The 12,393-nt window shown below is 37.2% G+C and overlaps 1 protein-coding gene across 8 annotated transcripts in view; it reads left to right on the top strand.

The window, feature by feature from the left end:
- The window catches only part of BCAS3 (BCAS3, microtubule associated cell migration factor), a 592,226-nt gene that overhangs the window by 216,878 nt on the left and 362,955 nt on the right, over positions 1 to 12,393 (top strand). For all 8 annotated transcript variants that reach the window (XM_005693141.3, XM_005693143.3, XM_005693140.3 and 5 more), the window contains exon 15: positions 5,783 to 6,047. In XM_005693141.3, coding sequence (XP_005693198.1) covers positions 5,783 to 6,047 — 265 coding nt within the window. The remainder of the gene's footprint in view (positions 1 to 5,782; positions 6,048 to 12,393) is intronic.

Below are 12,393 nucleotides of genomic sequence, written 5' to 3'. Positions count from 1 at the left end.
ATCTTTTTCAGGTTTCGCCTGATTTACTTGTGTTCATGTGTGTGTATATGTGTATGGTAATGTATATATTTTAATCACATGTGTTGGTTGGTGTGTCCTCCACTGCTGTCAAGAAACTGAACAGTCCCCTCATGTTACCCTTTTGTAAGTAACCTAACTTTCACAGTTTGTTTAAACATTCACCTGAACTATTTACAGTTTTCATTATTATGAATATGTTATGTGAACATAGTTTTCATTTCTCTGACATAGATGCCCAAGAGTTCAGTGTGCTACTTATTTTAGCTCATTTTCAAATTTTTAGCACCTAGCAGAGTGCAGGCTTTCAAAGGCTTCCCCTGAATATGTTATTGACTACATAAATGAATCTGAAGAATCGATATGGGGAGGGAGTAGGCAGATGAGTTAGACGCTATGTATGGATTTTCTGTCTTTACCACATCTCCATTTAAGCAACTTATTCTCACACCAGCTTATTGCTTTTAACCTTGTTGCTTTGTCAGTTAGACCATTTTAAATCAAAGTGTATTTATCAGTTTTGAAAGAGAAATCATTGAACTGTTGGGTTGGGAATATCTATGTTGTTTTTAGTAGCTAAGTTGTGTCCAGCTTTTTTGGGACCCCCATGGACTGTAGCTCACCAAGCTCCTCTGTCCATGGGATTCTCCAGGCAAGAATACTGGAGTGGGCGGATCTTCCCAGTTCAGGGATTGAACCTGCATCTCCTGCATTGGCAGGGAGATTCTTTTTCACTGAGCCACCAGGGAAGCCCATATTAATATATTGTATATTAATTAATTAATGTTATGTATTCATTCTTGGGTACATAGCTTATTTTAAATATTTTCCTTTGTTTTCATTAAACATAACCTCATCTGATGGCTTGGACCTTGACCACTTAGCTTTTGTGGTATGGGACTTGTCTTTATGGTTTGATTGCCAGTCTTAACAGGCTTCTGAAGGATAGTAAGTACCCTGGGATTTGAGATATTTTATCTGAGTACTCTCTGCTTTCAGGTTTTCTTTCTTTTTAAAAGGGAGTTAGAAAGGGAATTGGTAATTGAATCCTTAGGCATATATTTGGCTACAGAAATAAAAACACAGGGTTTATTTCTCACCTTACAAGAAGGCTGCTGCTGGTTTTAGTACAGTGTCTCAGTGACTTTCTTTTTCTTGTGATCACTTTGTAATTGCCACTCCGCTGGGCATCGTTTCTGAATTCAAAGCAGTAAGATGAATTCACACAGTAAGGACAGCTTCAGTGATGTTAATTCCTTTTATGAGGAAAGTGGATACTTTCCCAGAATACTGCAGCAGCATCCTGCTTTTGTCTGGCTGATCATAACTGTGTCAGCGCCTGCTGTAAGAGAGACTGTGGGCAGTGCATAGGAGGCATCTGTAGTGGTGGCAGGGGAGGTTGTGAAGGCAGGAGGTTGGGTGTCCATGTGCCATCCACTAGTTACATCTGTATAACCATAAATCAAAGTATCGTGCATTTTCATCGTCTCAGAAAGTTTCCTCTGGCCCTTTTCAGTCAATCTACTGCCCCACTCACACCCTAGGAAATCATTGCTTTTACTTAATTTTTTTAAAAAGTATCTTTTACATAATTTCTAAGGTTTGGTATGGGGCTACAGGGCTGCTATTTCTGGTCAGTGTATTAATTTTTCTAGCTCTATATTAGAGACTTAAGGTCAGTTGCAGAGTCCTTATCTGAGTGTTCAAAACCTGCAGATTTCTTGATCGTGTCTCCCCCAAGACCTCCCAGCACCTCCTGAATTGTAATTCTGAACGTGGCATCAAAGATCTGTATTTCTTCTAGATAATCTAGGTGCTTCTTAGCACACTAAAGTTAGGGAATATCTACTTTAGATTTTAGGATGTTAAAATAACCCTAAAATTTTAAACTGCTGTTACTGGTTAATTGAAACCATGGAGTAGATTGGTGGCATAAATTTAGAGCCTTGTGTGATGCTGATTGCTGTATCTTAGATTCTTAAATGTAATAACACTGAATTCTAGTGCTCAAATACTGTTGTTTTTTATGTAATTTGAATTCAGCCTGTCCTGTGAATGAATATATTCTTGGGGTTTTGTTTTAATAAAATGTTGGACATAATTATTCCATATATGTCTGCTATATTAGATTTTTGTTGCCCCAAATATTGTTTGGGTGAATAAATCAATGAAATTGATTTAGATTGCTGAAAAAAATGTTTGTATAAATTAGAATTACTGAAATATAGCTGTACTAAGTTTTAAGAAAAATTTAGTTTTCTACAGGCCTAATTGGTTTCTCAGCCAAATTTTGCATCATTACAATAAGAAGCAAGTGTGAGATGTTATAAATATGCCAAATAATGCATTTAAAGAGCAATAAATTATGTAACCCAATAGAAATTTGCAAAATAATTAAGCACTGTGTATTTCTCATTTATATCTTGTTAAGCATGTTGACATTTGCTTATTTAAAAGCTCAAAACTGATAATAATGAGTGTCCTAATGAAGGTTCCCCGTCTTTCTTGTTTTTAACAAATGTGAAAAACCACCCAACTTGTTTGATAACATGGAGAGTTACATCATTTTGCATCTTGTGGATAGGCGACTTGTTATCCTCTGTAACGTTATTTAAAGGATTAAACTTTCCCTAGTTTCTTGACTGCTGATGTCTTCAGCAACTCGTCTCTGCTCATTTATGTATCCTGATGTGTCTTTAAGGTCATAGAGCAGAATCACGTCTCTAACAGCAGTTTTCTAAGTAAGCTTTTAGTGGGATTCTGTCTTCTTGCCTTGATACTGTTTGTTACCACCACCTCATTTCAGAAGTATTCTTAAAAGAAGGAAACTTCTTTTCCTTGACAAGACCAAGAAGTTGTCTTGATTATAAGTGTTTTGGAAAAAGGTTTTAGATAACATGGTTTAGTTCCACTGATGATGGAACGTAAGTTACTCAATAAGCCTAAAGATTTTTTTATTTATTTGATTCTGGCTTGTGTTAATGCATATGATAGAACAATATTAAATTCGTCTGGTGCTGTGTTTCTTCTCTCTTGCTTCTGCCATTTACCCTTTTCTTTGGCCTGCTGCTTCCTTTTCTTTCGCTTTCCTGTAATTTGTTTAGCTGAAAGTTACTGTAGGCGAAGAAGGCAGATGAGACACTTGAGGAACGACTTTCTATTTGTAATTCTAGACTCTCTGGGAGTTAAATTTCTCACGTAAAGAATCAGGAGCTTCTTTAATTATAACATTAACGTGGCATTTGGGATGTGTCACAATAATTGACATGGGTGGGCATGCGGTTCAGTTTAGGCTTTATCTGTGTATTAATCATTTTCTCTATGAGTCGTCTTGCAATGAAATACTGGTTTGATGTATAAAACTAAAATTTCTTTTTATTTCAAAGGTTCTAGATTCTTGTACTTTGATGAATACTTACAGCTTTTATTTGTAGGGTATTTCTGGAATGTTAGTCAAGATTTTGAGCTGAATTTAGGCTTATCAAAGATTTAATATATTGAAAATTAGCTTCTTGGATTGCTTCAAGAGTTTTACTTAGTTCATGTTGTTATAATGTTAGCTACTATTTTTTGTATTCATATATATAGAGACACATGTGCATTTTTCATGTTAAATCCTACTCATCAGCATCTTTAAATTACCATACTTTTGTTGTCTGGTTTATTTTTTAAAATACTGTTTGATAATTGCTTTATGTTCTGGAAAATTAGTTTATCATTTAGCCAGTGTAGAAATCTTTCTTATGTACCTGTGACTTGCCTGTTTTTCAAGAGACTGTGGTTAAAGCAGTATTGAATTTTACTTGGCTATCTTTTTAAAGTATAAAAATAAATAGAGATGTTTGTTTAAATTGTCACCATTAGACTGATTTCAAGATAAAAGGAATAAATTCAGTTTGTTAATATGAAAATACTGGAAATTCCATATTAGTGTCTGATAACTGTCATACAATTTAGTGACTAACTTTACCTGGATCAGGTCTGTGGCCAGCCAGTTGTTTCTGTAAAAAAAGTTCTTTTTTTTAATGAACATAACTGCATGCATTGATCTATATATATTTCTATGGTAACTCTGACACTGGGAAGGGCAGAGTTGAGTAGTTGAAATAGCTGAGAGAGAGCATATGGCCTGCAGTGTTTGGTAACCACTGCAATACATAAGATTTTATATTTTTAAATTGTTATCATGGTCGAAATATTCCATCGTGTGTATGTATGTATCACATCTTTTTTCTCCAGTCATCTGTTGATGGGCATTTGGGTCGTCATAGGTGGGCTGCTGTCTGTGGGGTCGCCCAGAGTTGGACACGACTGAAGTGACTTGGCAGTAGCAGCAGCAGTAGAGTGTTCTGAGACATTTTCTCTTCCTTCTTCTCTTCAGAGTCCTTTAGCTGCTGTGTTTATCGAAGGAACTCCTACCTAACTTTCCTTCAGCTATCCTTATCTCTACTACAAGTCCACTCGCCTGCATTTCACTCCCACAGTCATCCTTCAAGAACTGAATGCTCTGTTTTTCTTTGGCTGTGCCGTGCTGCTTGCGGGATCTTAGTTCTCTGCCAGGGATGGAACTCGGACCCCGGGCAGTGAAAGTGCTGAATCTTAACCACTAGACTGCTAGGGAGTTGCTCAGAATTGAAATCTGTACTGCACTCTTTTCTAAGTAAAATCCAGATACCACTTGCTCTGACTTTCATGTTGTTTCCGGCATACAGAATTACTTGCCACTCATTTCCATCTTGAAAGTGAAAGTGTCAGTCTCTCAGGTGTATCTGACTCTTTGCGACGCCATGAACTGTAGACTGTCAGACTCCTCTGTCCATGGAATTCTCCAGAGAAGAATACTGGAGTGGATTGCCAGTCCCTTCTCCAGGGGATCTTCCTGAACAAGGGATTGAATTTAGGTTTACCATCTGAGCCACGTGGGAAGCCCCTTCCATCTTATGTCTATGCATTTGTATCCAAAGTAGAATATCTTAATATGTCTGAATTAGAATGCTCTTCTCTCTTTTCTTTATAAATATATCCTACTTCAAAACTCATTTCCAGAACCCAGAACTATTCAGATCATGTTTTTTGATGCCACTCCTGATCCTGTAGATACAGGATCTCGAACATCTCCTTTCTGCCTGTAACAAGCAGATTTTGTATGTTCCTGCTCTTTTGTTACCACTGTGCCTCATATGTAATAGTTATTTCACTTTTATATGTTATGTTTTTGTTAATTTCTTATGTCTTTCCTTCCTTGTAGGCTGTGAGATCAAGGATGATTTTATCTGCCTCTTGTTCTTAGTGTTTATTAGCATGTTACCTAGCAGGTATTTGCTGAACAAATGATTAGATTAATAATTTCACCTTGTATACATTGTATAATGTATGTTTTAATTTTTCTTTTCTATACTTTTTGGAAGGCAGATGCCTTTAAAGAAATGAATATTATCCATGTATATATATATATATGTTTAAAATATAGGTTTATAGATGAAACTGCATGGGTCTTGTTTTCTGATTTGGCACTCTATACAGCAAGGGACAGAATTCCCTTTAGAATATCTAAATCTTATCAAATCCCTGATGTGAAGTTTTGATCACTATTCAGAATGAGTCTAATCTTTAAAATAAGCATTTTGAAAAGACAACCTGATCTGAGATAAATTTTGTAACCAGGCAAGCATTTCTGTTTATATTTGGAAATATGTGTGTGATGTTCTTCATTAAATCTGAATAGTTTCAGTCATTTCTGTGTTTTTCCATGTTTCATTTCTAGGTGCAAGACATATGCTTCAGCCATGACTGTCGCTGGGTTGTGGTCAGTACACTCCGGGGCACTTCCCATGTTTTCCCAATCAACCCTTATGGTGGCCAGCCTTGTGTTCGAACACATATGTCACCACGAGTCGTGAATCGTATGAGCCGTTTCCAGAAGAGCGCTGGGCTGGAAGAGATTGAACAGGAACTGACGTCTAAGCAAGGAGGTCGCTGTAGCCCTGTTCCAGGTCTATCCAGCAGCCCCTCTGGATCCCCTCTGCATGGTAAACTCAGTTTTCTCTCTCTTCACTGTTCCCAACAGTCCTTCTCCCTTTTACCTTTAATTTTTGAGATCTGGAATAAAGTAAACCCATTTTTCTACTCTGTTCATACAAAGATCTTGGGTTCATTTGAGGACATTCTTAATATATTAAATCATTTAATAAATTTAAATAATGGTGATGATGATCATTACCATACTGTTTTAACTCCCTAACTTTTTAACTGTATGGGGATTACTTGATGCCATGTATATGGAGTATGGTGTTCAAGACCGTTTTCATAAATTTAGAGATTGAATTTTTTATCTGTAGATCTTTTCCAGAAAGCTCTGGCTTTAACCAGAGTCAGTACTATAGTTCATTAAGAAATATCTATTCTGGGAGAGGGATAGTCTTGAGTCATACATATTTTAGAGCAGCATTTGCATTTTATCTTAAAATACACCTCTGTGGGATTTCTATTAATGTGTTGCACAAAAAGCCCCCCAAATCCCAAAGACACATATAAGTCGTTACTTTATTTTAGAGAAAATACTTGTATAACCATCATCCTAACCAATAAGTAAAACATCAGAACTCCATTTTTGTGCCCCCTTTCCATAAAAGCAAACCATGATTCTGATTTTAGGGTAATCACTTCCTTACTTTTAAAAAAGTAAACTATTGCTCACTATTGTTTGTGAGATTAATTCATATATTTCTATGTAGGTTTAATTCATTTATTTCCATTTCTCTTACATATTCCAATTGTATAAATATATTTCTACTTATTTATTCTTTCTCCAACTGTTGATTTATATTTTGGTGGTTTCTTGTGGAGTTCTTATATATAATGAAGATATGAAAATGTTGGTACTTGTTTCGTAGCGCAAATGTGTGCTCATTTTTGAGTGGAAATACTAGGTTACAACGTATGCAAATCTTGACTTTGGTAGATACTACCAGAGTGGTTGTAGTTATTTTCTTGGACTCCAAAATCACTGTGGATGGTGACTGCAGCCAAGAAATTAAAAGATGCTTGCTCCTTGGAAATCTAGTAGAGACATCACTTTGCTGACAAAGGTCTTTATAGTCAAAGCTATGGTTTTTCCAGTAGTCATGTACAGATGTGAGAGTTCGACCATGAAGAAGACTGAGTGCTGAAGAATTGACGCTTTCGAATTGTGGTGCTGGAGAAGACTTTTGAGAGTCCCTTGGACTTCAAGGAGATCAAACCAGTCAATCCTAAAAGAAATCAACCCTGAATATTCATTGGAAGGACTGATGCTGAGGCTGAAGCTCCGATACTTTGGCCACCTGATGGGAAGAAGCCAACTCATTGGAAAAGACCCTGATGTTGGGAAAGATTGAGGACAGGAGGAGAAGGGAGTGACAGAGGATGAGATGGTTGGATGGCATCACTGACTCAATGGACTTGAGGAAACTCTGGGAGATAGTGAAGGACAGGGGAGCCTGGTGTGTTGCAGTCCATAGGGTTCCAATGAGTTGGACGTGATTTAGCAATTTTACAACAACAACTTCTGTCTAGTTCCAAATATATTTTCTTCACTCCAAACAAAAACTGCATATTCTTTAAGAAATTCCTCCCCACTCTTCTGTGCCCAAGTCCCTAGCAACCACCAATCTGCTGCCATTTCTACAGATGTACCTGATATGGATATTTCATATAACTGCAGTCATAAAATATATCACGTTTTCTCTGGCTTCTTTGAGGTACAGCCACTTTGTAGTATGTATCAGCACTTCATTCCTTTTTATGGTTGAATTGTATTCTGTTACGTGTATGTCCCACAGTATTTTATCCATTCATCCATTGATGGATATTTGGGTTGTTTCCACCTTCTAGCTTTTGTGGATAGTGGTACTATGAACATGTGTGTACAAGTACTTGTTTGGGTATATCTTTGTGGTTCTGGATATATCCTTATCCTTATTTGTTTTAGCTCCTGCTTGAACACATGGGCTTTTGTAATACCTAGTCAATTAAAGATACATGTAATAGATAAATTTAGATATATTTTTTCTTTGGAGGAAATTTTAAGATAGACTGAAAAAAATATATTTGTAACTAGAATCCTGGGGAGAAATTCTGCAACTCAGAAAAGTTTGGGCCCTTTGTTGTTTTTGTTTTGAGATTTTTTTGATGTGGACCATTTTTAAAGTCTTTATTGAATTTGGTGCAACATTGCTTCTGTTTTATGTTGCTTTGGTTTTATGGCCACAAGGCAGGCATGTGGAGATCTTCTCTCCCTGACCAAGGATGGAACCCACAACCCCTGTATTAGGAAGTGAGGTCCTACCTGGCGGACCACCAGTCAAGTCCCAAGTTTGAGATCTTTGTTTTCTACCTAGATGATGTTTTGTGCTTTGGTTCTATTATTTTTTATAAGAACAGTTGTGATTCATTTATATTTAACTAGTGGTCCATGAAAATCTTTTACAATAAGTCTTGGGTGAAAACAGTCATTAAAAAAAGTATTTAGCATGTTTAAAAGGTTTAGAAAGCTTCGAGATATTTATTCATATTTTCAGCTATTTGCAGGACATTTTACTTCAGAAATGATTCCTTACAGTTTTTGGTGTAGCTTTTGTCACATTGGGTTCTCTGTTGGCTCAGTAGTAAAGTCTGCCAGTGCAGGAGATGCGGGTTTGATCCCTGAGTCAGGAAGATCCCCTGGAGAAGGAAATAGCAACCCACTCCAATATTCTTGCCTGGGAAATCCCATGGATAGAGGAGTCTGGTGGGCTACAGTCCATGGAGTCACAAAAGAGCTGGACATAACTTTAGCTACTAAACAACAATACAACTTTGTTCTATAATTAGGTGGTGGTATAGACTGAGTGCCAAAAAACTAATGCTTTCAAATTGTGGTGCTGGAGAAGACTTTTGAGAGTCCATTGGACAGCAAGGAAATCAAACCAGTCAATCCTGAAGGAAATCAACCCTGAATATTCATTGGAAGGACTGATGGTGAAGCTGAAGCTCCAATACTTTGGCCACCTGATGTGAAGAGCCAACTCATTGGAAAAGACCCTGATGCTGGCACAGATGGAGGGCAGGAGAAGAGGGCCACAGAGGATGAAATGGTTGGATGGCATTTTCGACTCAGTGGACATGAGTTTGAGCAAACTCCAGGAGATGGTGAAGGACAAGGAAGCCAGGTATGCTACAGTCCATGGAGTCACAAAGAGTCAGACACAACTTAGTGACTGAACATTGAACAACATAGGTTCTTCAAGGGCTTTGCTTTTTGTGTTGCATATTTTTCTTAACTTCAGTTTCACCATAAACTTCATGGAGAGAGATTCAGTGTGCACACTGGGTGGCTAGGTTGACCAGAGAACCAGATGTATTAGTAGAGAAATAGGGAGAATGTATAGTCTTTGCATGTGTGCCTTTTCAGAGAGTGTTCTTCTGAGCTCCTCATTTCTTCCCATTCTTCGTTCTCTAATAAGATACCATATACTGGGTTCTGTGTTAGACTTTGGGCATAAGATGCACAGAAAATTGAGGTCATCTCTGCTCTTGTCTAAGGGGAAAAAGCACATACTGAGTGCTGAACAAATACCTTTCCATGTATTTTTGCTGAACAGTGCGAAGTGCCAGCCAATTAAGGATCTGTCATTTGTAAAAGATCAGACCTTTGAAGAGTAATACTTGAATTCTCTGTCAAAATATATTATTTTGTCTCAGCATTATTGCTTTCACAACTTTCTTAATATTTTTGCATAAAGTTAAGAGAAGACATCTCAGAGAGAAGATTATGGGTTATTGGGCAACACAGCTGTTCTTAAATTCCCCTTTGAAAGCAAAGAATTTTAGGGGACATTTTCCTTCTCATAATGTGTGCTGAAGTTTTATTAAGTTGGAATTTTACCTGCTTACTCCGTCATTTTTTCTCATTTTTCAAGTGCAGACATTCGAGTGCTGGTCATTTTTCTTTATGTTCTTTTTGTACGGTACATGTCAAAACAAAATGGGCATTGTTGTTGGTTAGTTCTAAAAATGATGTATTTACAGTTTGTGTGGATAAACAATCTGATGCTAGTCAAAAACAATGTAAACTTTTGAACGGGGAGGGATTCATCTTGAAAATGAATCATGCTTTGGCGGTATTACTGTTGTTTGTCTGTGCTCTTTTTAGCAAACTAAAGGAAACTGTTAAATAACAGTTGATATAGGGATATTTCCTTTTTACTTTCTGGAGGCAATCCAGTTTGTTAGGATTATTTTATCTATTTGCCATTTTTTACTGAACAGAGGATGTTTATTTATTTGAAACATAACTCTCTCTAAATATCTCTTTCATTTCTAATCTTGTTGCCTGGACCTTAGTCTTGGTAGGGCATTCTTAAGATCCATGAACGTGGATAGGAAAATATCTCAACTTTCGGTTTATGATCCCCTACCCAAAGTTAAATGTTTTCTTTTACTATGAATATAGACAACACACGCCAGTAATAGCAGTTCTTGTAACACTGTCACCAATAAAAACACAGATGCTTTTGTATCATATTCAAAAAATATATTTTGAAGTGTTTGGAATTGTTGATATATTTTGAAATATGGTTTATGCTCATCATTGCTTAAAAATTTTTATATATTATTATGTAATATTACTGCTTTTAATATTTATTTACATGTATTACTATAGCGGAACTTAATTTTTAAAATAAATTGCTAGCTCTACTTCAATATAATAATACAGTTTTCTTTTGTAATTCTGTGTATTATATCCCACGCATTTGTAAGTATTACTCTGAGAAAGAATCCACAGACTTTTCTGGACTGTTGAAGTAGTCCACGACAGAAATGATTAACAACCTCTTACCATCATTTCTTACCTCATCTGTTTCAGTATCCTCTAGCCCTTTTTTTTTCTTTAACTATTGGAAGCATTTTCTTTGTTAACTGTAAATACACTCTTCCACTTTCCTACTTTCAGTTTTTCAGTGTTTCACCGTGCTTTGGGGATGTTATGGAAGGTTTTATCTTCTTCCCAGCTTCTTGTCCCACCACGCCTACATTTCCATAGCCTTCCCTGAAAAGGCCACATATATTCATTTCTTGACATACCCTTCTCGAAATAATTTTTATCCCCTGAATGTTTACTAAAACCCTACTTCATTCTGATCTAGCTAACACTGTCACTTCATCTCTTAAACCTCTTTTAAACATCTCTTGATGTTGTGTCTTCTTTATCAGGCCTGGTATTGGTACTGTGAACATAACTTTATTATATTTTAATATGTTATTTGTTCATTGCATGCCTGTGTCTCCCAGTGGATTGACCTCTATGAAGAGAGGATCTTTTTCTTACTCATATTTGTACCTTGGTACCTCACGTAGTATTTGGTAAAATGTAGATTCTAAGTCTTCAAATGAAAGTTTTCAAACATCTATCAAGCTTTTCTAATAAAAACAATTCATTACTTGTCAGAATGAAGAACCTTTCATTCATGGTAATGTTGCTTTTCATTTTAACATCTGTAAGAGTCTTTCATTTTATTCAAGAACTTTTCATTAATGTTACTACGTTCCTGAGCTCTAAGGATACAGCAGTGACTAAAAGAGGAAAGCATCTCTGTCTCCATGGAACTGACTTTCTAGTGGAGTGGTATGTATGATACATAGGATAGATGGTAGGTGGATGGATGGATGAACAGATAGTTTTCTGTGCTATGGAACAAAGTAAAGGAAGGGAAATAGGGTGTACCGGAGAGGACTGCAGTTTAAAATTAGGATGCTTCCAGCAGGCCTTACTGAGAAGATGACATTTGAAAGGAGTTCTGATGGAACTGTGGAAGGAAGTCATGCAGATACCTGCAGAACGTGTTCCAGGCAGAAGAGACAGCCAGTGGAAAGCCCCTGAGCTGGGAATGTGTCTGAAGTGTCCCTGGAGTGGCCAGGAGACCCATGTGGCTGAGAAGCATCGTGCAAGCTGCAGAGTAGATGTGGTCAGAGAGGAAGTGCAGCCGGGTCATGTCAGGCTTTGAATTTTACTCGGAGTGAAATGGGGAAGTTGTGGAGGGTTTTGAGTGACATAGCAAGACTGCAGAATGGAGATGTGTATTGAAAATGCACCGTCTGCTGTCTGGTAAGATTAGAACCCTTTTGAGACCAGTGAAGAGGATATTGCAGAAATCCAGGCGAGGAAAGAGAGAAGTCAGGGTGACCAGTAAGGCTTTTGGCCTGAGCACCTGGAAGGGTGGGACTGCTATCACAGGAAATGAGGATCACGGGGGTAAAGCAGGTCTGAGAATAGAGACAGGATTAGAAACTAGGACACGGACATGTTTTGGATATGTTTAGTTTAAGAGGGATCTTGACCTAGTGATGCTAGGCAGG

The sequence above is a fragment of the Capra hircus genome, chromosome 19, assembly GCF_001704415.2.
Source record: "Capra hircus breed San Clemente chromosome 19, ASM170441v1, whole genome shotgun sequence".
NCBI classification, from domain to species: domain Eukaryota; kingdom Metazoa; phylum Chordata; class Mammalia; order Artiodactyla; family Bovidae; genus Capra; species Capra hircus.
The sequence above is the reverse complement of the archived record's forward strand: the minus strand, read 5'-3'. Positions and strand labels throughout refer to the sequence as shown.